Raw genomic sequence first — 27,695 nt, 5'->3', positions numbered from 1 at the left:
GTACATCTGCCTCTTCACATTTCCTCTCTGCACCCTTACCCTGTTCCCCAAAGCATGGGTATTTCACTGCAGAAGTCACAGCCACCAGATTAGCACATCCCTGCACCCAGCCCCACTTACCAGTTGCAGCTCTCCCCTGTTGAGGCTCCTGCCCCAGGACCTGCTCTGGGTGCTGCCCAGGCAGGAGCCTCCAAGAGCGACCTGCCCTAAATGTAAACAAGTATCCATTGTTTCCCTCTCTTCCCATCTTGTGCACATCCATTTCCCCTTTGCAATTTCTAGGCCAGAATTTTAACAAAGTCCCGACCTGGGCTGTTCCAAAGACCTATGGTGGTTTTTTTGGTTTGGTTTGGGTTTTTTTCTTTCTTTTTTTTTCTTTTTTTTTTTTTTTTTTTTTAACAGTGATATTTGAAACACTGACATTTACAATTTGAAAAGCAAAGAAAACACATTTAAACAAGCATCTTAAAAGAGCTCATGAAAGCAAAACAGATCCATCTGTATTACTTTCTCCACCCTCTATCACTCTAAAAAATAAACCTTTCCAGACATCAGAGAAGTCTCCCAACAGCAAAGACAACAGAAGTTCCCCGGCTTCCAGCTGAGGGACTGAGGACAACCCAGTCGCTGGTGCACCACCCCACCTCAGCAATGCCTGCTGGAAGCAGCCAGTCACCCAGCACAAACCCTAGCCATAGCATCAACAAGGGTCCAGCACCAAAGTAGACCTCATCAATACAGCTCATCAGTCTTTCCACAGAAGCAGGTGTGTTTGGTAGGGGTCTCTGAGACACAAGATACTGCTGCATCCATAAAACCTCCTCAGGTAAGAAGCATTGAGAATTTAAAGTGTTTTTCTCATCCACACAACAGACATAGAAAGGATGAGACCAGTCCAAGATAAGACACTGCTAAAAAACCCTGACCTGAGGGACAAGTACTTATGGTTTCCAGCAAAGATGTCCTTCATTTCCGTGTGCTTGCACTGCAAACAGAAAAGTACCTTATTGCACCTTATAAAGTAATAGTTCTGATTGGATATTCTTCATCAACTTCAATATCAAAAATAAAGTGCATCATCTTCTATGATTTGCACAATGAAGTTAGCATCCTTCAGCAGAGTTTGAGGGGGCTACAGTGGGAGGTTCAGACATTTTCTTTGGTGGATTTGGGGGTTACTGTCTTAACTTCTTTCTCCAAGAAGGTGCTGTATCATAAACATTAATCAAACACTGTATTCTGCTTTTTAGTCTTGAACAATTATGAGTACAGTTTTGTGATCTTTAGCCATATTTACTGATACTCAAAGGCAGATTCTATCTTGTTAGATTGTTATAAATGGGACCCCAGGGAATCGGCACACAGGCAGAGGCAGATGTGAGAGAGCCTTCTCAGAGCTCGGGTGTGCTTCAGTTTCTACTGCTGAAATTATGAATGTTTTGGAGGAAAGCAAAAAAAAAAAAAAGAGAAAAAAAATTTTAGAATCCTCTGCCAGATCATTACAATAAGCTGTCCGTAGACTATAAAATAAAAAGTTCCATTTTGCTGAACTTAAATTTTTTAAGGCTGCTACATTTCAGAGTGTGGTTTACATGTGCCAGCCACTTGTATGCACAAAAATTTCAGAGTCAGACAGAAATGGTTTCTGGTTATAAACCATTAAAGAAAGAAACCCACAAATTCTGTCTTGTTCTCTCTTAGTTAAATATATTGTTTCTCCTCCAGACCTGCTTCATAATACCATAAAATAGAGGCATGTTTCTGACACTAGATTTGAGAAGCTGTCACATTAAAGGTGAACTTTTAATCTGCTCTAGACAAACAGAACACATTTTTTATTTCCAGAATAACAGCTCTGGAGAAATGTTTAAACAAGAATTTAAGAGCTCTGTAGTAAAGCCACATATAGAGTTTTCAGACAGCTACTGGGCTTGAGCTTCCTTTCTTTGTTGCTGTCTTTTTTAAATTCTTGTAAATACCTTACTAAAAAGTAGACTTTTTGGAGCAGAGTAATCAAGATGTACGGTAAAGTTAACCTCTAGGCTTGTTTTTATTTCTAGCTAAGAAAAAATAAATGTGTAAACTGAAACACAGGCCTGAATTTCTAGCTATTCATCCCCATCTTTTTATTTTCTTGGGACTCACAATCGAATACTTTTAAGAAGTTAATTGTGTCACAATTAGTAACACATTAATCCTGCAATATTTTTAATAGCAAGCCAGGTTTTTCCCCAAGGCACTTAAAAATGGCAGGCTTGGCTATACTCTCCTTTTTTTAAAACTCCCATGCACTTTCTTCTTTAAAAACCTCCCACATGCATTTCACTTGGTCTGAAAATACCAGCATAGATCTTAATCCTGCCAACGCTTACAGACACGCTTAACTTTCTGCACATCAGTAATCCTGCTGACTACGAGGGGACTGCTGGGGCACCTACAGCTCGGCTCAGGCTAAGGATGAAATCCTGCCTTTGGTAAAACCAATGGCAAACCCCTCACTAATGTCAATAAGGCTATGCTTTGACACCTAGTTTGTTGCAGGACTGGGACCATCCTCATTTCAAGGTACTTTCCCAGGCTCTTGGGTTTGGTTTCTTTCCTTTTTTCTTCCTGCTGTTACCCCACCACCACCTCCCACACTCACTCCCGTGGGGCCCCATACTGAGACCACTTGAAAACTTTTGCCTTTACAATTCCTCTGTGAGGGAAACCCCTTTGCTCAAATGGAAAACATCCTTTACAGGTAAAGCTGAAAGAAACCATTTTGCCCTGCTGCAGGATGTTTTTGAGTAAACTAATTAAAACCTGAGAACTTTTTTTTCCAGATGATGCCAAAAAGCAATCATTAATATGAACTGAAGTAAAATAGGAAGCTCCAGACATTTAAAATTAGCTGTAAGGGTAGAAAAAAAAAAAGGAGGGGGGGGGGGAGGGGGGGATGAGAGGGAGGAAATAAAAGAGGAGGGTTTTTTAAGAGGTTTTTTTATAATTTTACTGTAAAGCCAAGTCTGTGCAGATTGGATTGCATGGGGTTAAAATGAATTGAGGGGACTGGGGAGGGTGTTGTGCTGTACAGTGAGGGGTGGAAGAAGAGGAGGGGGAAGTATCGGCAGCCGGCTGGGAAGCGCTGCAATGCTGTGAAGAGCGGGCAGAAGTGAGCAAACCAGCTGAACCGCTTGCGGAATTAATCAGTAACAAAGAGGCTGGAGCTGTTGGCGGGCTTCAGCCCTTGAACCTGGACTCTGCTCTATAAATTTCAACTTGGAATGGCTCTCTACTTGTTGAAAGACAGGTTGGCTCCAGGCCAAGCCATGGGGGAAAAGAAAAAAAAAGAAAAGAAAAAAAAAGAGAAAAAAGAAAAAAAATTTTTTTCTTGCTCGGGAAACTTCCCTTCAGTTTCTAAGTCTTTTTATGAGCTAGTAATAGGGCGCTCCAGAAAACGAGAAACAAAAAGCTGGTACTGAAAGAAAAAAAATGAGCCAGGAGTTGGTTTATTAAAGAAAATAAAACAAGTAAGTGCTAAATTGAAATCTGGATTTTGACTGCACGCAAGTATATCAGTTAAAATAGAAGATTTCAGAGTGCCATGTCAATAATTTAAAGGAGACTTTTACAGTTACATTAGCTGGCTACAGGTTTGACTCTGAAAATAATAAAAGTCTTAAAAGAAGAAGAGGGCTGTTTAATTCCTGTCTGCAGGCTCATCTTGTTCTCTCCTCCACCACTCCACCTTGTTTAAATGACCATTACAAAAGCAGTGTGGTATAAAAAACATGTTGAACCATCAGTATGCATGCATCAGCTGCCATTCAGCTGCTTCTCTTTCCTTTTTTTATTTTTCCCCTCTTCAAACAGCAGCATTCCGGAGAACCAATACTCTCCTCAGCCTCTGCCCATTGCCAGTGCAGTTTCAGCCACAAATACCTTGTAGCCACTGCTTTCCCAGCGTGACCAGACAAGGAGTGGGCTGGGACAGAGTGATGGGCTGGAGTGGTGGGGGGAGCTGTCAAACTGGGAAGAAAGAAGGCAAACATCTATTCAAAGGCCAGATGCGCTGAGCGAGGTCAGCTGCGGAGACACAGCCCCTTGCAGCAGCTATGCAATTATATCCAAAGTCTACACAGCACCGAGTGTCCTGCAACCTGCATCCAACGGCTGGACCAGAGGATCTAAGGCAGCTGGAAGAAAGTGTATAATGATTTTAATTGCTCTTCCAAGATGCTAAAGGGTAGGTGAGATGCTCTTTAGCTAGAGCAGGGGGCTGATGCTCTATACCGCTCGAAAGAATGTGTGCAGATAAAATACCCTAATGAGACAGTGAAGAGAGAAATATGCTAAGTGCCAGCCGTGATCAAAAGGTGAAATAAAATATCAGAGTAAAATGCAGCCTAATCAGAGCATGGAGGACAGGGATACACAATCTCTTCACCAAAAGTGGCTGTTAAGGTAAATTAGATTAATCACTCCCACTTCCTTCCTCCCCAGACTCCCCTATTTTTAATGAAGGGGCTTATTCCTGTATAGCTGAACACTGTCCAAGACTGCTGGACATTTAAAGCTATATATGTAACACGCCTGTGACAGACACATCCTGTACTTCCACTTTCCAAGAAAACTGAGATCTGCTACTTGGTAGGTCTTTTCCATCTGCAGCTTTTATGACCCTGATGAAGGACCAGCGAGCAGGGTCCTCCCCTTCTTGCTCAAAAAATAGACTATCAAATGCCAGAAGAAAGAGCAAGTTTAAGAGCTGTTGGGCTTAACGGTGGTTTGTGCTGATCACGCTCAAATCTTTTTGCAAAGGCACACATGCAAAGAGGAAAAAACAACAACCGCTAAGTAACCACTTCACATCTGCCATTAAGATTATTAAACTCCTTACAAGCGGTATCTACCCCACCTTCCCCACTACACACAAATGTACACACACCCCCAAGCTCTTCAGCGTGGCAACTGGGAGCCAAGACAGCTCTCCTCTCCCCGCTGCAGCAACCGCATTTGTTCCTGTTAAGGGGTTAACGATTCGTTTCCACTACTTCTCTCGAGAAAACCTACAATGAAAACATTGGCTCACGAAAGCATTCTCACTGCCAGAATGCCACAGCGCGAGTGAAAAGTCCGTTTTGTTTTCATTACATCTCTGGGATTTCCGGCTTAACTCCTGAGTTTAGACACCAAATCCCTAGATACCCCACCCACCCATTTTTTTTCTTCTTCTTTTTTTTTTTTTTTTTTTTTTTTTAAATAAGTTATACTGCACAGCCCACCAATTACCATTTGGAGGTTAGGAGAGAATGGGGAGAAGAAACCATGCTGAAAAGGATGCTCTAGCTGGAATGAGCAAGCACTCGCATGCCTCCCAAGCTAGCGCTACCCAGTTTTTCTTGGCTTCCAGGGTTGTCTGCTGAGAAACAGCTTATTTCTATAACTGGCTTCTCTCCTCTATTTGTCACCCTCCAGGCTCCCATCTTCCCACTCGGCCATTGAAGCCAGTGCTGAAACTCAGCCCCAAATCTATGCCCTTTGAAGTTATGTGACATGACATAGAAATCCAAGCCTTTCTTGTACAAAAAGTATGATTACTTCACAGGATTTTTTTTTTGCTTCAGTTATGATAGAAAAATGTTCCAGTCTCAAAAAAAATCCAGAAAGGTTCAACCTTTATGTCACAGCTGATTTGGTCACTGTGTATAAGCAGTGAAGTTCAAACATGGTCTGAGAAAGAAAAACAGTCTGTGGAAAAGACATGAAGGGAGGCAGTCTCATGCTATCCTGCTGAAGCAAAGGAATCGTTTCTGTGCCCTTATGTATTTATTCACCGTAGCATAGGAACAGCAACTTTTTCCATCCATGTGGTAACTTTCCTGCCTTATAGTACTTCCATGCAACTAGCTTTCCTTCAGCTACATCGTAGTGCAAAATTTGCCTATGTAAACGCATAAACTTGGGATTTTTTCAGTCAATACTCCACTGAGCACAAGCCTATTGCTATTAGTCATATCCACAACAATGCCAAAGCAGTCTGTGGGATGGTTGTGCACTACTTTTACTTTGCTCCTTACAGTTGCTCACAAAATTGTAAAGAAAAGAGAGTAATGACAGGCTTACCAGTGCCTTTTCATCATCTACCATTAGTGTTGTCTAAAAAAACCTACTAATTTTTGCATGCTAATGATAATCAGAGATACACAGAGGTATGCGTGTTTCCCAAACATGGCCCAAGTCATTTCACAAGTGGGCCAAAATAATGGCAAAAAAATACTGTATTGGGTGATATTTTCATTGTGCTCTACCTCTGAGTAAAGCCAGGTCCTTCCACTGAATTAAAACAGAGTAACAGCAGTGCCAAGCTGTTGCAAACAAGCAAGTGTTGCTCTTAAGGAGCAATTCCTGATGTGAATGCACCCCGCAGCAAGAAGAATCTGGCCACGTGTACTGAATGAACTTCTTAAATCCCCTCTCATCAGCCTGCAGAATGGCACTTCTGTCAAAAAGGTTTTACCTAGCATTGTCAGATGTAAAATTAAAGATGACTATAACAAAGAGAGTTAAGAGAACGAGAGAATAACAGCAGCAAGCTCCCGTTTTGCAGCTCTGCACCCCATGCATTTGGGAACAGGTCCCCACTTGTACCACCGAATCAATCTGGCATGGCACAACTGGTTTCAGTTATGGGAGTTATCCTAGGTGAAACCAGGGTGAAGTGGGATGAGCCAGACCCTCCAATGCTGCTCCAGCATCAGCACCCACCATCCCAGTCTCGCGGGAATCCAGCCAACCGCACACAAGGCGCAAAAAATAACTTTGAAAAACAGGATGGTGAAAGGAACAAAACAAAAAGCTAAAATCAGCGGGGAGTATAAAGGACATAATATTCCTCAAATTATGTTTATAGTCTGATTTTAAAACTCAAGTGTGATTAATTTCATTAGTAACTCTCAGGGATGCAGGGAAAGCCTCAGAGCCAGGCAGGGTTGGACCCCAGGCAGGACACAGCTGGGGGCAAGCTGAGATGGAGGCAGGGAGAGGGTGGCCAGTGGCCCCAGGCCGGGGCTCGGCAGAGGGTGCTGGAGCTGCGCCACATGGGTGTGGTGGAGTTCAAGCGAGGGGAAGAAAGGGTTTCGTAATCGGCAGGTTTCTCACCTTTAACTCTTGCCGGGTTTGCAGAGTGCTTAGCGCTGCCCTGGTGAGAGCAGCCACAGCCCTGCCTCTCACTGCCAGCCTGGGGACATGCCGATGATGTAGGGCTGCCTAGCTGCCACGGCATCCCCTCGGCACCGGCCCTCTTAAGGGTCCCCTAAAAGGGAGATCACTCATCATGGAAAGCCTTCACCTCTGGCCTCACCAGAGGCCCTAAAACTTTAAGCCGTTGATGCTTCGACAGCCCCTGGTAATGCTTGAAGCCATAGAAGAACAGAACTCCTGTAAGCTGGTGGGCTGGGGGTGCCCTGTCCCCAGAGGAGAGCCAGGGTCCCCTGACATGCCCCCTGCCCTGCCTGTGCACAAGCAGAGCCCTTTGTGGGATCACCCAGCTTGTTTGTCTCCCCACAACCTCGGTGGAGGCCCTGGGGACAGGAGGCTCACTCATTAATCCCACTCTTGGGGGAACTGCACATGACACGTCTTATGTGTCATCTGCTCCCTTCCCCCCTCCCCAGTCCTTCTCAGCAACAACAATTAGCAAAACACATTGCTAAATACCTGGTGAAGTTGCAGAGGAGGAGGCCAGATAACTCTGTGCTCAGGAAAAGCCTCATGAAAAGGACTGCAGCTACAACCTTAGTTTCTCAGACACTGTTAACTCATACTTCTGGAAGCCTCTTCTTCCTTACAGAGTATTTTTCCTGGCCTGGCTTTGACAAGTCACTCCTGCAAGGCCCACTGCCTTGGGGAGGTGCCGGCATCAGGCCCTGGTGCCATGGCAGCCTCAGAAGAGACCGTCCCCTAAGCCCTTTGCTGTCTCGGCCTTGCTCAGGACAGCACTTCCCAGCCTGCCTCAGATGACCACCACCAGCCTCGAGGTGTTTCAGCTCACGTTTTCTTCCCTCACATGTGAAGGCATCACGATGGCTGTTATGAGTCCTAAGTTAATATGGGTGTGCGGGTCCATAATGGTACATTGTAAGTGAATGTCTCAGGGTAGACAGCAATAATAATTAGCTGTCATGATTTGAAAAAAGGATAATCCATGCCATTGAGTTAACAATCACTCACACAACACACATGGATTTAACTAATCTTAATTTGGAGAAAAATAACAATTCTAAATATATCAAATAGCCTATTTCATGGCAACCTGCGGTGGTGTTTATCTCTGGCTTCCAGCACATGCGAGTTATTTAGTTTCTCTCACTGGCAGTTTTACCATTCAAAAGACTGAAATGAACATTCATGGAGCAGGGGTTGCAGTTAAATCCTGCCTCTGACAGGGAGCCTTTTTCCACGATGCACATCTAGTTCAAGTACATAATATATGGAGCCCAGCACTGGTGACTGGGACAGGATGAACGAGGAATTCCAATCAACTCCTTCCCCTTTCCTAGCACTGTCTTCTCTCTACCTCTAATTTGTAGAAACTAACTACACTGTCTTAATGAACCTCTGCTGCCACTGTGGTTATCTGCCTGTGAGAATATACGCTGCCCACAGCATGCTGACCAGCCAGGAAAGCTGGAGAAGGTCTGGTCCATGTGGTGCCTGCCCCATTTAGATTTCCTCCTCTGTGCTGAGATTCTCTGAAACCATCCACCATTAAAACAAGCCAAAAGTACTTCTGCTTTAATTTGGATTATTTCAGAGAGCCCTGCTAAAAAACAGCCTGGTAGCCTTCAAGTGCAGCAAGGCTCATGAGGAAGACAGGAACCATCAAAGGACAGCCAGACCCACATCCCCGGAGCCTTCTTCAGCAAGGACAGGTCACCTGGCAATGCCCAAGATCTGATAAATATGAAAGCTAAAAAGAGGTATAAAATACAACAGTAGCCTAATTTTTTCCAGAATATCTGCCAGTGGTGAAATGAAAGAAGCAATGATTGATACCTCCCAGGCTGTGTTTTGCTGTATGACAATCTGGTTCATTGGTTCAGCTATTTGATACTATCACACCCTCTGTACAAGAGGCAGAATTCATTATCAAACAGGTCAGCCAATTAAAAAAAAAAAAAAAGACTCTACAGGACAGACTCCTCCTAAGCAAGTCACGTCCTCCCAGTGCCAGCTAACACTTTACGGACAGTGTTAACTAAACTAAAGCTCCTTGAAAAGAGCAGATTTACAAGTCACAAGTCAGGAAAAGATGACAGACTTCATTAGCAGCAGGTCTTTAAAAGCTAATTGCAGAGATGAAGTTTCCTTTGTCTCTACTGGTATCTAGAAATGTCAGTTGGAGATTTGTGTTGTATACCTGCCCCCCTTGAAGTGACATAAAGTCTGTTGTGTGGTCAAGAGACCTGCAGTGACCAGAGAAAGCAAAACTGCCAAGCAAACAAGCAAGCAAACAAGAAAGAAAAGCAAAAAGAAAGGGAAAAAAAAAAAGAAAAAATAAATAAAGAAAAGACCTCTGGACGCTGGAGCACCCTCCATCAGGACTGATGCAGTGCTGCATCCCAACATCCTCACGCCCAGAGGGAAGAGGTGCAATGCCAGAGCCAAGCTCAGTGCTTGACATATCCTCGCTACACTCAGACATGGGAAACTGTAAGGTTTGACAGCTTAGTCACACTGGAGATGGTCACGCAAATCATTTTGACCAAATAAGAAGGTCTACAAAAATAACAAGATCAAGGAGAGAAGTTGAAACCTATTTGAGGGCAGCAGCGGTAGCAGCGTATTTCAGGGAGCCAGAGTGGCGAGTGGGTGATTTCTGGTTTCCCTCTTCAAATATAAAGACTCAATTATCTTTGAACAGCTTGCTTTACACATGAATTGACACATTTATTTTACAATAAATAACCAAAAGTTATCTATGTTTCCTTTACTGTTAATCTACACAAAGAAATAATAAACAGAGCTTGTCTACAAAAATGCAACTACTGCAGTCCTCAGAATTCAATTAAGCTAAAATAATTAATGCTTCCACCATATTAAATTACTTTATACATTTGAGCCACTGAAGTTTTTTTTTATTCTTTAATCTTTTTCGCCTTTTTATTTAATAAAAAAAAAAAGTTCTTTTCAAAGGGGGGGCTGGCTAGGAGGGGGAAAAAGAGCATGATTTGCTGTTAAAATGTAATGGTCTCCTTTAGCTGACACAGCATGTAGAGTGTTTTGTGCCTTTGATTAAAATAACATTTTAAATGCTTTGAACAAACATATCTCCCCATACTTCTAAGGGATTATTTTACATATTTCTTGGTGGAATAAAGAAATTCATTCTTCCTGTCGCAGTACAGAAAGGCTAAGAATATCTTTCGTCACATATAAAGTAAAAATACTGTAGGCTGTTGCATTATTACCAAAAAAATAAAAAAAATAGAGGGAGGGGGTGGCGGGGTGGGAGAAAGCTGCCTTAGAGATTAAGTTTCCCTTTTATGAAATCGTATTTAGTCTCTTTTTTTAACAAATCTAACAACAATGCTCTACAGCCGCTCACTGGGAAATACCTTTAATGTTAAATGCAGATTCTGATTTTCTTGGCTAATGCAGAAAGCCTTTCTATTGAAATATAAATAAGGGGTTTGGTATATCCCACTAAAGCCTTTCCAGTGAATGACTTCTGTGGGTTTTTCATGGCTACCCTCCATGGCTGTAATGTGAGGCTTTTATCCTACTATTGAAAACTATCCGCTGCTATTAAAAAAAATATGGAAGGACACTGCACCTTTTTATCTCAGAGCTGGGCTCCTAATTGAGAAAGCATTATTACTGCACTGTTTAGTGACTGTCCCTATCTCCATGCACTGCTGAGAAAATGCCAATCAAATGATAAACCCTTTTATTTTTCTCATTTCAAAATCTTTACTACATATTTTCATTTGATATTCAGTTTAGTCGGAAAGTGATTAGGTGCTCCAGATTGTCTTTTAAATATTTTGTATGCCTTTTCCACAAATGAGCATCCTCCCACCCTTCTCCCCAGCAGATTTTCTGCATGGAAAAAGTGTTACGTTATACTGATGCTGACCCCCAGATGCTGGGATGGGACAGCACCCCCTGTGCTAAGTATAGCCATTAAGATGTTTGTCCGTGCACTGAACTGGGGTGAACTGGGCACAGATTAACAAGAGATGAGATCTGGTCTGCAACAACTGCATAGGTCTCCTAGACCAACCTTATTAAGCACTGGGCACTCTCTGCAAGGGGCTGAGTGCTGTCAGCTCACATATCAATTGAGAGTTCCCAGCACCATTCAGGAGGCCTTCGGCAGACTTGGGGAGAAGGTCCTGAATACTTCTCTGCTCCCACCAAATGGGAAAGAAAACTAGCATTCAAAGCTGCAACATCATGAGATAGTGATCTCTGCCAAGAAATGCATTCATAACTGCAAAAGGATGAGGAAAGCTGAAAAAGGATGAGGAAAGGACGGGGTCTTACAGTAGGGCTGCTTACAACACTACAGCACAGGCTGCCACTGCTAGTGTCCCCAGAGCTACCCACTGCCCCATGCCAAGATGGTGGCTGTGCCCAAAAAAACCTCCTAGAAGCCAACAAGATAGTCAATGGGTGGCGTATGCCCTCACGTGAGAGACAGATCATCTGGAGATCTGAAGACTGGAGCAGTTCAAAGCCCACATTCTGACATATATGATGGCCGTGCCTGTCAGAGATGCTGGGGACTGAATATGAGACCTCCAGTGCTAAAAAGAGGGAATATCTTAAGCTTCACAGCCTCTTACAAGTCTTTTCAGAATCTCCCCATGGGAACATTACTACAGGCAGGATCCTGGACTGTCAGATCTAATCCTGTAAGACAGTTCCTACAGAAATCAAGATAGTGGCACCAAAGACAAATTAGTGCTGGTCTTCTGCATGGAATATAGTCGATTTGAACCAAAAAGTGCTTTTTGAGGGGGGATCCTGCTACATGACATAAAGCTCTCACTATCAGTGAGGAGAGCCTTCCTTTCACTGCTACAAAGCAACACACGGCTGCAGAAGGGAGGAACACCCTGCACAATGGAAGAGATCCCTCACGGGGTGCTCTGCAGGAGCCTCTGCACAGAAGCTTGCCCAGGTGGCTATACCATCACCCACCTGACCATCACTCAGCCAGAGGGTCTGCTTAGTGAATATTAACTGTACTATATCGCAGAATTTTATAGTAAGAAATGCCTGCAATTTGCTCAATTTGGGGTGTGCATGTGAATGGAGGTGTCATCACCCAACTTGACTCCAGCCATTCACAGACACCCAGGACGAGTGGCACAGGCAGCAATGCTGACCAGGAGCCTGAAATCAACCCTAGCAGATGGAACAAGCAATGACTTAATGAAAACCTGCTTTAGCCCTGGCAACCAAATCCTCCTCCCACTGCAGTGAGTGAGAGGACTCTTTCTTCTGTGTTCAGCAAGGTCAGGATTTGGTCCTTCCCAGTAGGTCTGCATGTTACAGAGTATGTCTGAACTGGACTGAACCAAGCATCCCACTGAAGTTCTCTATTCCTCTGTTACAGCTACCTGTTTACAGATACTCCTGAAATAATTTCTGACCTCAATCTTGTGCTTATTCCTATGTGTACAGGCTACCACTGGGCTCTCCTGAGGGACTAAGAGTCCCCTCTCTCCAGGAGTTATCCTTGGAAGATAGGGTGAACAGCCCTGCTGAGCCCTGTGCAGCTGTGAGGATCCTCTGGACCAATGGCTCCTATAAAGAACTATTACTGAAGCATGTGTTTCATGGCAATTTCTAGAGGGCTCTTGTTAAAAGATTACCTAGGCAGTTGATTGAGTGTAAAACATGCTGTACCTGCAATGTTCTCCTGCTTGGGGCAAATTCCTTTTGTAGGCGTGAGAAGACGGTCTTCTTCATCGGGTGTGACTTGGATCCCGATTTCCACTGGCTCTGACACTTTCCTGAGCTCGGCACGTGAGGAGGGGGGAGGGCTGCTCTTATCCATGCTCTTTTCATAGCAGGCACCACCAGTGCCATTGCACTGTTTTCTCTTGTGCTCTATAAAAACCAAGATGTCTCCCAGCGGGAAGTTCATCTGACACTGTCCACAGGTTAACAAGTCGGGGTCTGTCCCGCCTGCGGCGATGCTGATGCCGCCCGGCTCTGCTATTGCCAGGCTCTCATCCTCGTCGGCGAGTGCCGGTTCCACATGGTCAGCTTCTGCTTTACATGGACAAGGAGAAAGAGGAAGGAAAGGGACAAGGGGAGAAGAGAAAGAGATTGCTTTGAATGTTCAGAGACTCTAAAGGATTTATCACAAGAGGCCCAGCCTCCCTTGCCACCAGCCCCCCCACAAAGAAGCCAAGCCTGATTAGATCTTTCTTTTATTTTTCAGCTTTTCCACTCTCCCAGAATGATTTCAATATATTTTGCAACCAAGCCTGCCTGAAACAAAATGGAAAGGCTGACCTGGCATAGCTTTCCTGTCAGCCCCTTCCCACTGCTGCCAGTGCTGCAAGAATATCAGCAAAGAGCCATTTTGCAAGCATTCAAACCCCGAGTCACTCTCAGAAATAGTTCCTCTCTTTTTATCCACCTTCTCATTCCCACCACATCTCCCAGCCATCTGGCCAAGGCTTCATCCAGCAAAGCTTATGCACCCAAACCTCTCCTTGCGTTTCTGAGAGGCGGGGGGCAGTGCTTGTGTGCTCTGACCAAGCAGGACCAGGGTCCATGTGCCAAATAAAATTAGTACCACTTTTTCACATTGCAAAGATACCAGCAAAGTTAAATGACCACCCATTAGAGCAAATTACAGCAAATTCTCTGCAAGAGTAAGGTAAACAGAATATGGTCTCATGAGAAGTTAAGGAGTTTCAAAAGTGTGTACAGTGGAAAAGAGAATGAGGTACTTACTTAATATACTGGAATATTGGCTGAGCCTGAAATCTTCCACTCTATTTGCCTGATGTCAAATACCCCTACAGTTGCTATATAGGTTAATAGTTGTTTTTTGTTTCCATCTTGCCCACAGACCTGATGGATTGCATACCCTTACCTCCAAAAGACTGGGAAAGCATTTCTGAGTGACCTGCATCAGTTTCTAAGAAAAAAGTAACTTCTAATTTCACAATTAATAAAACACGGTCTGTTTTTACTGGGCATTTTGAAGATTATTCTTACATTGTGAAACAATTATGGATCACAATGTATTTCTGGGGCAAAATGTGTTTTTTGGTGTGTTTCTCTTATAACTGCCAAATCATACAAACTTTGGTCTTTACTCAGGCAAAATTTCCACTGACTTTTGCCTAAGGCTGTTTTGCCTCTGCAAGGACTATAGGATTTGGGTTGAACAAAACAGAGGAACTAACAGTATGTAAATCAGCGAGTGAGACCTCTAATCGAATCAGGATTAAAGGAATAGGAGGAAAAAATGTTCTCTATTAGCCTGAGCGGTTTGCTTATGGATTTCCTGGGAAAAGCAAATCACATAAGTATCTCAAAGAAGTGAGACTGAGATAAATAGATGTTATAATCTAGAACTGGATTCTTGTCCTGGCCAAAAACAAAAGGAATTTTGTCCCACTCTTCACTGAACTGAAAAAAAAAAAAATGAAAAAATAAAATAAATAAAATAAAATAAAATAAAATAAAATAAAATAGGAAAAAGTACATGGGAAAGGGACAAGAGTTAGAAGGTGAAAAGTATTACCTGGCAACAAAAATGGTTGAGCCTTAAATAAGGCTGTTTAGAAAAAGAATCATCCCCATTTTCGCCTTCTAGAATAAATAATTGATCGATGTATCTAGTAGCTAGCTGTACAAGTCACATCAGAGCTCACTAACAGCAACAAGGAGAGAAGCAGCAAGGCAACCGGCAGCAGGAGAAGGATGGGGACCCCAGAGAAGTGCCCGAGCACAGATCTTTCTGCTGGAGCAGACGATGGGTACAGGAAGGCTTTGGTTTCCTAACTCACACCAAGCTTACCAAACACGCAGAACAATACTTATTCTGAAAACCAGTAATTACCTTTTCCCCTTAATATAAGTTTAAAAAGCATTTGAAGACAATAGTACGTAATTAATTCACCAATTTATATCATGAAAAGATTCCTCCTTGCCCTAGTGAAAATGTAACCATAACCCTGCCCTGAACAGGGACTGCTGGGAAGGGAGCGGATGCCTGCGAACAGTGTGTCACGATGCAAAAGGTAATTATTTAGTGCTGCAGTTCCCTTTAATGATCTAACATTGAGCAATATTGTTTATATTGAAGAGAGCTTGCACCTTTAATTACCAATTACATATACATCATTTTAGAGCCAAAAGAAAAGGACTGTGAAAAGGGTCCTTTTGAAATGTGCACACTATTTCTAGGAAGAATTCCTATTAAGGGGGAGCAGAGTGTCAAAATATTAAAAAAAACCAACCCACACACAGAGAGGCGCATACAGGCACACAGATACACATGTGGGAGATGGGACAAAGAGCTGAAAAAGACAACACAAAAAACCAGGAACTGAACCAAGGGTTGTAAGGAAAAACAGTGACAGAGGGGTAAAATACACGTTTATTCTAACATTCTTGTAAAGCTGTCTGATTAAAGTCTATCTCTCAAATTGCAAAGGCTGAATTTTGGCATTTATATATATGTATGTGTGTGTATATTTATATATATATGTATGTGTGTGTGTATATATATATATAAAGAAAAACACAGATCTCAACTTCATTTTTTCTTAATGTGAGAATTATTAATTTTTTTTTCTGGCCTACGATTTAAATTGTGTTCTTCAGAAAGAATGGCAAAACTGCTGCTGCATTTGATAAGGGTCCTGACCAGGCATCTGTAGAAACATGAAGGAGGTTTAAACAGCTAAACTGTTGCAAATTCTTTCTTTTTAGTTCTGCACTTTGTTTGAATATTAGTTAAATCCACATATGCCTATTCACTTGCGTTCGCTCACTTTCTCTTTCCAAGGACTCTGCAATAGCATTTTTTTAAAATAACATCTGGTGTTCCTTCCTATTTTGGCAGTTGACACATTACCGAAAATCAGTTTTTCGTTTTCTTGGTACACCGAGCCCTCAAGATCAGTAGTAATTTGGTTTCAAACTATCAAAAAGATTTTTTTACTCAACTCTTTCTGTTTTGAGCTTAATAAATCATCAAGCATGAGAGCAGCTGTACACCCAGAAATGCAAAATCTGTATTATATCCTCTTATCTGGGATGTGGAAAAGAGACGTAAAGGAATGAAAACAAAAATACTGAATGTATCTTCAAATGCATTTTAGCCATTTCAACTTGCATTTTTTTTGTGCAGAATAAAAGAAATTAAAAAAAAAAAAAAAAAGGCTTCCTATTGACAACTCAATTAAGCCATTAAAAACCTGCATTCAAATAACATTACAGGAGAGATTTAAAACCCACAAAAGTGAAAAAAGCCTACAAGTCCAGCCCATAACACATCAGGTCATGCCTGGTTAAGACAACAGCCTAGATCTTAGACTGTTTTAAAAGTCCTTTAATACCAATGGGGCAATTCAGGCCAGTCTCAGTCTAAAGTTCTGACTCCACTTGTGCCTGTGGGTTTCGAATGAGTCGCTTCACATTATTTGAATTTAACTCTGTGGTTTTATTGCTGTTTGTTGGTAGCTCGGTTTGGGGGGAGGAGGGTGTTTCCTCATGAGTATTTATTTAAAATTAATTTATATTTTTTTAAGAAGGAGAAACCAAGCCACACAAAAAGGAGAATGGAAAACATCTCATCTTCCCTACGTGGGAAAAGGAAAAAAATGTAAACGAGCTATTTCCAGCCAGGACTCATGCCCTGGTTCTTCCAGGTGTGTTAAGGTGTGCCTGGCATTTTCCCTGCACCCAGAGATTACTCCAAACAGGACTGCCTCGGCATGGCCTGCCAAAAAAGCACAGCAAGTCAGGGCGGGCACTCTATGGCAACATGAGTGACACTGTTGTTATCTGATGGCTTCATGAAATTATTGCAGCTGGACAATCCGATTCCTTTTTTGTACTTTGAAAAGTATTACACTTGCTGGCTGAACTCTAAGCAGCATGTCCAAGCACTCTCGCTGCTTACCATGCCAAAATACAGTGGAAAAACTCTTTAATTCTATAAAGGCACTATCACAAAACCACCAGCGCTGCTACTTCAGCGTGGTGACATCATTAGAGCATATGTACCCCATGCAAACAATACTCTTGTGCCCAGTATTAAAGCAAATGCACATGCTAACCACTTTCTGTCTGTCAGATGTCTTAAAGTCGAACCATTAATATTGAAAAAGACTGTGTTACTAAAAATCATTTCCAAGGCCTCAAAGGACAGAAATGTGGATGCTTGCTCACAGGGTTTGGGTGAGGCTGGGTCCAGTCAGACGTGATTTATTATCTTTTTATTGCTCTGTCAAAACAAGGTAAGAAGGGATCTAAAAGCTGCCAACCTATTCTTTTCCTTATTTTTCCCATACCACAGAGTCAAAAGGAGGCAGAGAAAGGGGGAAGTGGGAATGATTTGGTGTTGGGCCAAAGTTGAAAGTTGTCGCCTGTGAAGCCTCCCCTCCACGGTCAGTTTCTGCACAAATTGATAACAGGGTAGGTAAGGTGAGCCAGTGTCTTTGCCACAGGGGTGCTCCTGGATGCCGTGCCTTGTGCCCATCACAGGCTACCCCAGAGGCCACCTGTTTCTGGGACAGGCTGTGGCTGCCCAAGGTCCTTTGTGGGTCATAGCACATAGTGCCCAGGCATGGGAAGCCATCTCCAAGTGTGTCACAGCACTCCAAGGGTGCCGTAGTCCACACAGTCACTGCTGCCTTGAAGGCACATCCCGAAAGAGCTCGGCCTAGCTGGGGAGCGAGCACAAAGAAGTGACTTGCTTTTCAGGGTGTTGGCCCAAAGCAGGCCTGAAAATTATGTCCCTTCAATCAACACCCACATGTCACATTTACTGTAACTTCAACATGTTTAACGGAAATAGCTCAGATCACACGCTCTCTGGCTGGGTTATCGCCGAGATCGGTGTCAGGATCCTTGCTGCACAAAGACTAACGCTGCTCAGAGCAGGCGACATGGCTCCTCGCTGTCAAAGTTTATCAATAACCTATTTCCAGAGCCTCCCCACAGCTCCCTGCAGCTGCAAGGTGCTGAGTTGAGCTTACAGCTACCTATTGCATCAGCATCATACTCAGCATTACAAGGCACCACTTATCAGCCATCAATTTTTAAATTTTTCTTAGAACTAGAAAACTATTGTTTGTAGTATTTTATTTTTCATGTCTTTTTTTTTTCTAAATAAAAGGTTGAGGCTGAGTTGGGCAGAAGAAGCTACTTGATGGGGAAGCCGCATAAACCCAGGGGTCCGCAGCTCTGCCTCACTTTCGCAGCCACTCTCAAGCATGTGCGAAGTGCACAAAGGGCGGCGAGAACAGCAGCGAACCCCCGCTGCGCCGTGCCCGGCCCCGGGCAGCCGCCGAACCACCCCCCTCTGGTTGCTCACCCACCCCCCTCTGGTCACCTGCCCCCCGGGGCCGGCCGGGCTGGCCACCGACACCTGCCCGCAGCAGCGGGATGAAGCCCGGCACGGCCCGCCGAGACACCCCTGCTGGGCACCCATAGGCAGGGGACCAAGACCAAGGGATGGAAGGAGGGTGAAGGAAATAATCCGTGTCACTCCGACACTTTAGCGAGCCCTAGGCACAGCTGCGAGTTAGAGGACTTTTCTGCAAGGCTGGTGGGTCAGACACCTTTTGCAGAAGTAGCCTGAATCTCTCAGAAAGCAGTTTAGCTCTCTGTATACACCTGAGACAAAGCAAGTCGAAGTGCTGCCATAAAGAGCCAGGCAATGCATCAGAGTTTTGGGAAAAGAAGAAGGAAATCCACACAATAACTATGCCAGACCCAAGCAGAAAAAAAGCCAAGAATATCCAAGGATCCAAGGATCTCCAACACTTGTCAGATGTTATTTCATCAGAAACTATGTACAGTGTTAAAGAAGGGAGTGGCGTGTCTCCTCTCAAGTAAACTATATATTCATAAAAAATATTTACTGCTTTTGAAAATGTAAAACGCATAGCCTCTTCTATAGACTGCAGAAGCTGTAAATCTCCACAGATAAAATGGGATGTGATGATGTGATATAAAAGCATTCTTTGTTCCCCAGTGAATACATTTGTTTTATTTAAAACTAAACAACAAGGAGAGAAAGCAGCGCTCAGTGCCACAAAAGGAGAAAGAGCAGTATTTGGGTACAGGCTTTGAGCTGCCAAGAGAAGGATATTGGAAGGATAGATTCTTACCCAAGGGTTTAAAAGGCATGATCAAAATTAAGTAATTAGTTTCGAACATGTATTAAACATACAACGGTTCTGTTCTTTTCTTTAATATCAGGCTCAAAAGAGGCTGTGTTTCTCAATTGTGTATGGCACACTGTTGCTCATATACAATTTTCTTAAGCCTTTTTTTTTACTTTCATTGAAGCATATTCATTATAACATTCAGCAAATTTATGGCTTCTTCCAGTGGCTTAGTAAAAGGGGTCATAAAAAAGTTAAGTAAACCAGCATTTTTTTTGCCTTTCCCTTAACTTTGGATTCCTTTTTTATACTATGCTGCCTAGTGCTTAGTCTTTGGAAAGTACCTTGGGCATATCCAGCACAGACACAAATTATCAGCTGCTCCAGGAAAGAAAAAAAAAAAAAGGAATTTCTTGCACTAGGGCAACAAAACAAAAGACTTGCATATGTCAAAAATACAGAACTAAGTCCCAGTGAATGCTGCACCATTAATCAAATCCCCGATCTGGTGTCACTTTTGCCAGTAAAATTATGATATTCTTCTAACCCCCTTCTACTGGCGTGTGCCTGCCACGCATGAAGTGTGTCCCTCTGCTTTAATTTGTTTTCAAATAGCCTGCTTTAGGCAGTTTTTTATACATTCCTTGGAAAGAAAAAAAAAAAAAAAAAAAAGCTTCTACGTAAATCTCAAGCAAGAGTCTACAGTATGGAGCAGGCAACAGCTTTTGGGGAGGAAGACCAGACAGCAAGCGAATTTAACTGATGTTCAGGAGCTGAACACACAGCTGCTTCCGAGTCTGTAACCGTGGGTGCTGAGGAACGGTGTGCAGCCTGCCCAGATACATTTTAAGAAAGTAAATAAACACAAGAGAGGAAGGTGGTGTAGTAAGAGGAGCTGAATGAATCATGCAGCTACTGATGCCTTTTCCCTCCCTCGTTAAAAAGATACATATATATAAATTCATCTACAGCCAGTGCTGATGCCTCACCAAGCATTTTTACAGTACTGCTAACTTTAAAGCAGGCAGTAACCTCCAGCCTTCTTTATATTTCTACACACTTTCTCTGGAGGCTACAGAGGGGAGACCAAATTCAACTGAAAATTGCAGCTCAACCCTGGAGAAAAAAAAAAACTGCAACCATGCAAGATGGAAATGCTCCAGCAAGCAGGCAGAGAGGCATTTTGGGGCAGCAGGTCTCTGTGGGGAGACTTCCACCGGGCTTTGACCTGGGGGAGTGGGACGGGTCAGAGGAGGGAGCTGGAGGAAAGAGAGAGTCGGTGAGCAGAAGCACCAGGACAAAGGAAAGGGGGATCATTGCTTCTCTTGGTAAAAGTTAAAAGTCGTGGAATGGTAGGAAAGTAACACTCAGTGAAGTCTGAGGTTTTGGGAGGGAAGAAGGGAAGATTTTCCCCATAGCTGGGAAACACCAGTATCAGCAGTGGCCTGTGCACTGTGCTCTTCAGTTTACCAGTCTGTCAAATGAGCTGGCTGCTGTCTATATGCTTCCAGCTACCTCAATTCAAACATTAAATCAAGTAGAGAAATCATCAGATAAATTGCTGGCCCTCTCCGCCCAAGAGTGAAGGGTTTTTGTACAGCTGATGACAGCCCTGATCTTTTGTCTGACCTAATTTACTTCTCTTTCAGGTTAGAAAAAAAAGTGCACTTTCCTGTCACGGGATAACCTCCATCCACTTATTGCACCCTAAAAATAAGAAGACACTTGTGCTATATTAACAGTACCATAACTTGATGAGTTTCTCAGGTTGGGTGAAATAAATATCCAATGATCAAAGCTTCCCATGTGTACAATATGGAATTACATATTTGGGTAAGAAAGCGTCCCGCTGAAGTCCGTCCACAAAGAGCAAACTGACTGCAGCAGAGAACAGCTCAAGCCCAGCAGAGCAGCCTGTGAGCTGCTCAGCAGCAACTTCTACATGACAGTTGTGATTTTGTGCTTATTTCTCTAGGAAAAAGAAAATGTTTATTTTCATTTCCAGGAACTGCAGATTTTTATCCTATAAGAACCTGAGGATATAAGCAATGTAAATTACCGAATATCAGATCCTCTCAGCAGAGGTACATGTGGCTTTCTGACATGCAATCAACACCAAATTATGTACGTTTATTTATTGCTGTACACACCTTCTCTGTTTTTACCTCCACTGGAACAACCAAATGTATTTCCATGGGTTTTTTCCCCCCACCAATATATAGAGACGTGCAGGTATGATTACCCCGATCGCTATCTGACAACAACAATTTGAGAATTTAAACATTACATGTTGACGATAAAAGGCGTTATTAAAAACTAATTTTAATTAAAAACCTCTGTCTGCCCGAGTCAATTAATCAGCCGCGATTTAGCTAAAAATAAATTCGTCTCGCTCGCAGTCCCTCTCAGCTAAGCGCTATATAGATCTTCGCATGAAAATCAATACTACAACTTTACCCTGGACACATTTTGCAGCAGCGCCGGCTGCTTGAGCCGCGGCTGTTCCTTCCCCGGGCAGCGCATCCCGCGCCGCGCCCGGCCATCAGGCGGGCTACGAGCTCCCCCTAGTCGCCAACACCCGTCACTTGCAGCCGGGGGCACAAGGCAGGCTGGCGAGGCAACTGAAAAAGCCAGCGAAGTTTATTTTGGAAGGTATTTTTCCATCAACAAATCTGACAGAGCGCGAAGCAATCCAGGTAGGAAATGTGGAAGAGAAGCAAGAGTCTTGTGCGAGGCATTTCGGAAAGCAAAAAGATTTTCTAGCGGCAAGCTCAGCCCTGGGATGAGCTGCAGAAGAGGTGTAAGAGGAAATCAGTAGCCAGTATCAAAAATTTCTATTACTTCTACAAGCACACACTTCTTTAAGTCATAATTATCGTCAAATATGCCACAAGACAACCTTTTGTTCTGCAGAGAAACATACATTTTGCTCAAGACAAGGGCTCCAACTATTCCTACTCCAACAAGCCAGGCTGTAAAATCTTGAAGACTTCTTTTTCTCAATAATTTAAACAAGTCTGTCAAAATATGTTCTGCGTCTGCTAGCAAGCGAAAAATTGCAAAATGATTTCTCACCTGCTCTACATCTATTTAAACCACTGAGTACTTCAAACAAAAAGGATGGAACAACCTTGATCCACAGTCTGGTTATGCTGCACCAGTTTTAGAAAAATATTTTAAAAGACCAGAAACTACAAAAAAGTTCAGTATTTTTTTTTTTTAATCTTGTAACTCAAATTCAAATACACTCGAAAGACAACCTGTAAGTCAACAGCACACAATCTTTTTTCTTTTTTATGTAAAGCAAACACATGTAATATCTTCTAAAAGCATGCTAAGTTTTTCTGTGCACAGCTATGTGGGTATTATGAAAAATTCAGCCAAACAAATAATATTTTCCTCTCTAATTCTTCACTCAAAAATCACATTCTCTTTATATTAGAGTTGATTACATCAATGTGGGGTCTTTCTGTAGGAAAAATTACTTTAATTGCACTAAATCTACGTGCACGTTAAGAGAAGCTCCTTGAAGCTATTTGCAAAACTTTGATATGGAAAAAATCCTATGATTTTTAAAATTATTATTATTTATAACGACTACATACAAACACAAAGTGATAAAGGAAATTATTAGTCTTCCTAGGGAACCTGTTAACCAGGTAGTAAAGAGCTTCCTTTGGAAATATGGCTTTCTACCTAGAATTGTATGATTTTACTGTGCCTTTCTCTCCCAATCTTTGCTGCTGCTCTACAGAAGTGTTCTTGCTTTGCTGCCCATCCGCAGAACTGCTATCAGCAAACTGTTTACACACTCTCGCCTTTCATGTTTCCTTCAAATGCAAAAGACAAGGCTAGCTAGCAAACAGAATTCTCCAGTTAAAAAAACAAAGGTCTTAAGCTGGAAAATCAGCACTTTGAATCAAACCAAAATAACATTACTTTGAGGAAAGCAGCTCAACAGCTCAGCCTCTTCTCTACATAATTGCCTATTTTGCTTTGTCCACCCATTTAAGGGAGTTCAGCTACCAACTTAGTTCTGTCCAACACCACTGAAGAAAGGTCCAGAGAAATTTTTCTCTCCATCGACTTTTTTGTCCTGCACATGCATCCATGACAAGGCTGCCTGGGTGAGCCAGGCAAGGGCAAACAGGCCACTCCGTTTTGCAGTCTTAAAGACCACTGTGTGAATGAGGCGCTGCAACTCTGGAGCACAAGTATATTGCAGTTTCTCTGCTTTTTGTGTTTGTTTGTTTGCCTTACACTCAGGATCTAAACGTTTCTCTGAACACCAAGAGCATGAAACCAAATAAACTCCAGCTGAGCAGTGTCAGAAAACCTCTCTCTCTCCCCATCTCCCAATCTCTCTTTCCTTGTCTGGCACAGACCTCCAATCCATCCTGAAATTCAACTTTGTTGAAATATGCCAAAAAGGGAGAGAGAAGGGGAAGAGAAGCCCAAGCTAAACATGTAATAAATACAAGATTTCAGATAACATATCAATTCATCCCAGCTTTGGGGGCTTGGCTTGGGGTTGGCTATATTTTGTGGTGTTTTGTTTTCCCATTCCGTTACCCACTACTTTCCAAACTCCCCCTTGAAAAGGAAGGTCTCCCTGGATGCTTTTGCCCCACGAATGACACCTTCCCGAGGAGTGTGGGAATTAAAAACTCCCCTCCTGCAAGACTGCAGCTGAGCCTCGGCTCCTGTGCGCTGAAACGCCTGAGCTTCCTGCTCCCCCAACCCCAACCCAGCCCCAGCCGCAGCCCTCCCCCCCACCAGGCTTCCACCCCCTCCTCCCCTGGATACCTTCATTTTTTTCTGCCACTGTTCAGTATGCATCCTGATTTCTCCGCCAGCTTCCTCAGGATAGATAAACACAAGCGAGGAGGGAGGGAAGTTGTGTACCGTTCTGCTCTCCATTCCTCCCCACTAAACCCATTGTACACGCAGCTCCTCGGCACCTTTTAATGCTCTCCTGCCTTATTATTTACTTTCAAGTAAAGTGATCAGAGAAGGAGATCAAATTGGAAGAACAAACCTACCTGGCTCTCTTCTCCACACTACCTCCCCTCCCAACAGCAACAGCAGCGAGAAAATAAATGTTTCACCCCTTTAAATAAATTCAGACGTGCGCAACAAACCAGATTTTCTGCACACCCCTTTTCAACACCCCACATCTTCTCACAACTGAGACAGAAAAGAAGTGGGAGAAATTGCACACGACGGTTTAGAGAGGTGAGGTTGTTGAAGCTTTTTCTTAAAAAAAATAAATAAGATTTTTTAAAAAAAATTAAAAATGAAAAAGGGGGGTAATTAAGAAGCCATCAACAAAAAAGGAAACGCATTTTCTTAACCGGATGATTAAAACCAAAAATGTAATTAACGGAGGGGAAGGAGTTGGGGGGGGGGGGGAGAAATCCACCTTGTATAGTGATGCAAATCTGACTGAAAACAACAATGAATTAAAAACAAGCCCCCCAGAAAGAGCTGATTACCAGATGCATCTTCATTTGTGTTCCACCAGCTGATGGGCTGGGGGGTGGGGGGGATGTGGAACGGGTTAAAAAATAAAGACACACACAAAAAAACCCCAAAGAACAAAAAACAAGAAACAAAAAAACCTCACACCACAAAAACACAGAGAGAAAGGAATTGAAATTTCGGGAGCCAAATCGTCCCCCTGCAACTGTCTGCTTCGAAAAGAAAAAAGGATCTCAAAGGAGGTGGAAAAATTATATATACATTGTATCTTGATTCCCAAGGAAATCTTACAAACAGAAATTTATCACCGGTAACAAAGAAAGAGAGGAGCTCGCAAGCACCAAATGCTCCTGGCAGATGGCTCCTATTCTTGGCTTTCAGGGGAGGGGAGAGAAGCCGGGGGAATATTTTATTTATTTATTTAAATTCTTTAAAATCTCAACATAAATATTCGGATCCGCCGCCGATCAGGTTCAGCCCCGGGCTGGCTCCGTGCGCGCCGCCCGCCCCCCACAACACACCAACTTGCGGACTTGTCTTGGAGGGGGGGGGGAGGGGGGTCTGATGTCCGATCGGCCTTCTCGACGGGGTGCGGGGCCCCATCCCGGCTTCCGCCACTCCAAACCCTACGGCGTGCTGGGCATTTTCTAGCAGCCCCCCCAAAAGGGTCCGGTGTCACAGGAGGGAAATGGGGACCCCCTGACTACAACCCCCTCTCATGCCCCGGAGGCGGCGGAGCAGTGAGGCGAGCTGGGGGCCCCGTGCCCCAGCAGGAGCTCCCCTACCTCCCTTCCAGACCCCGCCGCAGAAAAAGCCCCGCGGGGACGGGAGCGGCGGAGCAGGGCGCCCGGCGCGGGGACCTGCCTCCGACTCTGCCTGCGGGCACTCGGCCCTCTCCCGGAGCTTTAGGGGTGGGAATGGGGACGAGGGTAGAGTGGGGAGATGCTGGAGACGGGGGATGGGGGTGCGCCCCCTTCCCTTCCCCCGCTTTATCTTTTCCTTCCCTGTTTTTTTTTCAGGGGGGTGGGGGGCGGGAGGGCGGTATGTGTGTGTTTTCATTTCACAATGGGAGCTTCGGCAAAGTGCAGTCTCCGATACTGCCCTAGCACCCCAGCTGGTGCCTTTGCCCGGCCGGCATTTCGTGCCCTTCACCCCCGTCCCCCTCCTCTGCTCTCCCAGCGTCCCCCGCCACTGTCAGACACCCCCGCCCGCCCGCGGCACCTCTGCAGCCCCTGCCCTGCCTGTAGCCCCCACCAAAAAGAGCCTGCTTTCCCCCCATCCCCGTTATGGAGGAGAGTTATCTCCCCCGCCGGCGATGCACCTGGGGCGGGCAGGGTGCTGCCTGCCCCTCTACCTGCCCCGCGTCCCAACGCCCGGGGGCTCGGGGCCCTTCGCTGCCGGCCCGCGCTGCCCCGTCAGGCCCACTGCCTCCATGTGCTTCCCGTTAAGTTCCCTCCCGGGCCGCTCCGCTTCTCCCCCTCCTCGCTGCCCACCTTGATCCGCCTTCCCCCCCCCCCCCCCCCCACCACCACCACCACCCACCCCCCCGGCCCGGCTGTCACGCCGAGACAAGGCGCTCGGCCAACTTTTCCCACCGCTTTGCTCTGCCCCCGGAGCAGGGTAGGAGGAACGGGGCCGGGGGCGAGCAGCGGAGCCCCGGTGGAGTGTCCCGGCCCGGAGCGCCGCGCCCTGCTCCGTCGCCCCCCGCACATGCACTCGCTCCCTGGGGGAGCCCCGCGCCGCGCCGCGCTCTCATCGCCGGCATTGCCTGCCCCGCTCCACACCGCCTGCCCGCCCGCCTCACCTCCGCACCGCTGCAAAAACGCACAGCAAACTTCGGGCTTCTCCCCCCCTCCACACCCAGCCCATCCCCCCTAGCCACACACCCCCCTCCCCTCTTTAATTCCCTTCTCCTCTCCCTCTCTCTCTGAAGTCATTTACCAGCTTTGGTTGCTCCTGGAGTCTTTCTTCTCCCCCCCCCCCTCCCCAACCCCCCACCTCCAACCGCTTCCTCCCCTTCCCTAATTTTGCTCCTCGATTTCGGCTCGGTCTGGTTCCAAGTTCAAACTTACGTGTGATAATCTCTCTTTGTGACAAGTGCTGAGGGTTTCCCTGCTTGCGACGGGACATTGCCCTGGCATTTACACTGGCATCGCCTGGAGAGCTGCACTGGTTTGGGGGGACGTGTTGAGGGGCCGATCCTCCTCCTCCTTTTTTTTTCCTCTTTCTTCTTCTTCTTTATCGAGTTCTTCTTCTTTTAAAAAAAAATAATAAAAAGGAAAAAACAAAAAGCCTCCTTTCTCTTGCTGCTGTGGTGCACTGGATGGGATCTCCTCTCAATTAAAAATCATCATCATCATCAAGAAAAGCTCTTTCTCGCTCTTTTTTTTCCTCTTTCACACACTGTCTTTTCTCCACTGCTTCTGCCACTTGGACTTCCAGATCTCTTCTTGAACTTAGGAGGATATGCACCGCCAGTGATACTTTTTTCTCTTTCCCTCCTTCCAGAGCGCTTGGCAAATTGGCAAGTGCGCTTTTCCACCAGGAGGGTAAAAAAAAAAAAAAAAAAAAAAAAAAAAAAAAAATTAAAAATTAAAAAAAAAATTAAAATTAAAAAAAAATTAAAGAAAAAGCAGTAATGTATATATATAAAAAAGTACTAGAATCAGGATTGCCCACACACAAAAAATGCCAAAAGAAAAAAAAATGTTTTTCAGAGATTGACCCTTGCAGGGTAGATATATAGAGAGGATTTTTTTTTTTTAAAAGGGGTAGCCAAAACTGTGTCTCCTCTTTCCCAGTTCAAGTGGCACTGCTTTGCCCTGGTGCTTTTGGATTGCCAGTGCTCCT

General features: G+C 44.3%; 1 protein-coding gene and 1 long non-coding RNA gene across 5 annotated transcripts in view; one reads left to right on the top strand and one right to left on the bottom strand.

Moving 5' to 3' along the window:
* Nucleotides 1-27,437, bottom strand: part of BCL11B (BCL11 transcription factor B) — a 95,499-nt gene extending 68,062 nt beyond the window's left edge. For 2 of the 4 annotated variants that reach the window (XM_071745642.1, XM_071745644.1), the window contains exons 1-2: nucleotides 26,918-27,413; nucleotides 12,904-13,272 (exon numbers count right to left, since the gene is read on the bottom strand). In XM_071745642.1, coding sequence (XP_071601743.1) covers nucleotides 12,904-13,272; nucleotides 26,918-26,975 — 427 coding nt within the window. In that variant the 5' untranslated portion in view covers nucleotides 26,976-27,413. Of the gene's footprint in view, nucleotides 1-12,903; nucleotides 13,273-26,917 lie in introns of all 4 variants that reach the window. The other 2 variants (XM_071745645.1, XM_071745643.1) reach the window with 2 other exon arrangements.
* On the top strand, nucleotides 510-5,235 carry LOC139796971 (uncharacterized). The gene is made up of 2 exons (XR_011726228.1): nucleotides 510-766; nucleotides 3,856-5,235. It is a non-coding gene; the product is annotated as an uncharacterized lncRNA (long non-coding RNA).
* Nucleotides 27,438-27,695: the final 258 nt, after the last annotated feature.

Source organism: Heliangelus exortis, chromosome 5 (assembly GCF_036169615.1).
Source record: "Heliangelus exortis chromosome 5, bHelExo1.hap1, whole genome shotgun sequence".
Lineage (NCBI taxonomy): Eukaryota > Metazoa > Chordata > Aves > Apodiformes > Trochilidae > Heliangelus > Heliangelus exortis.
The sequence above is the reverse complement of the archived record's forward strand: the minus strand, read 5'-3'. Positions and strand labels throughout refer to the sequence as shown.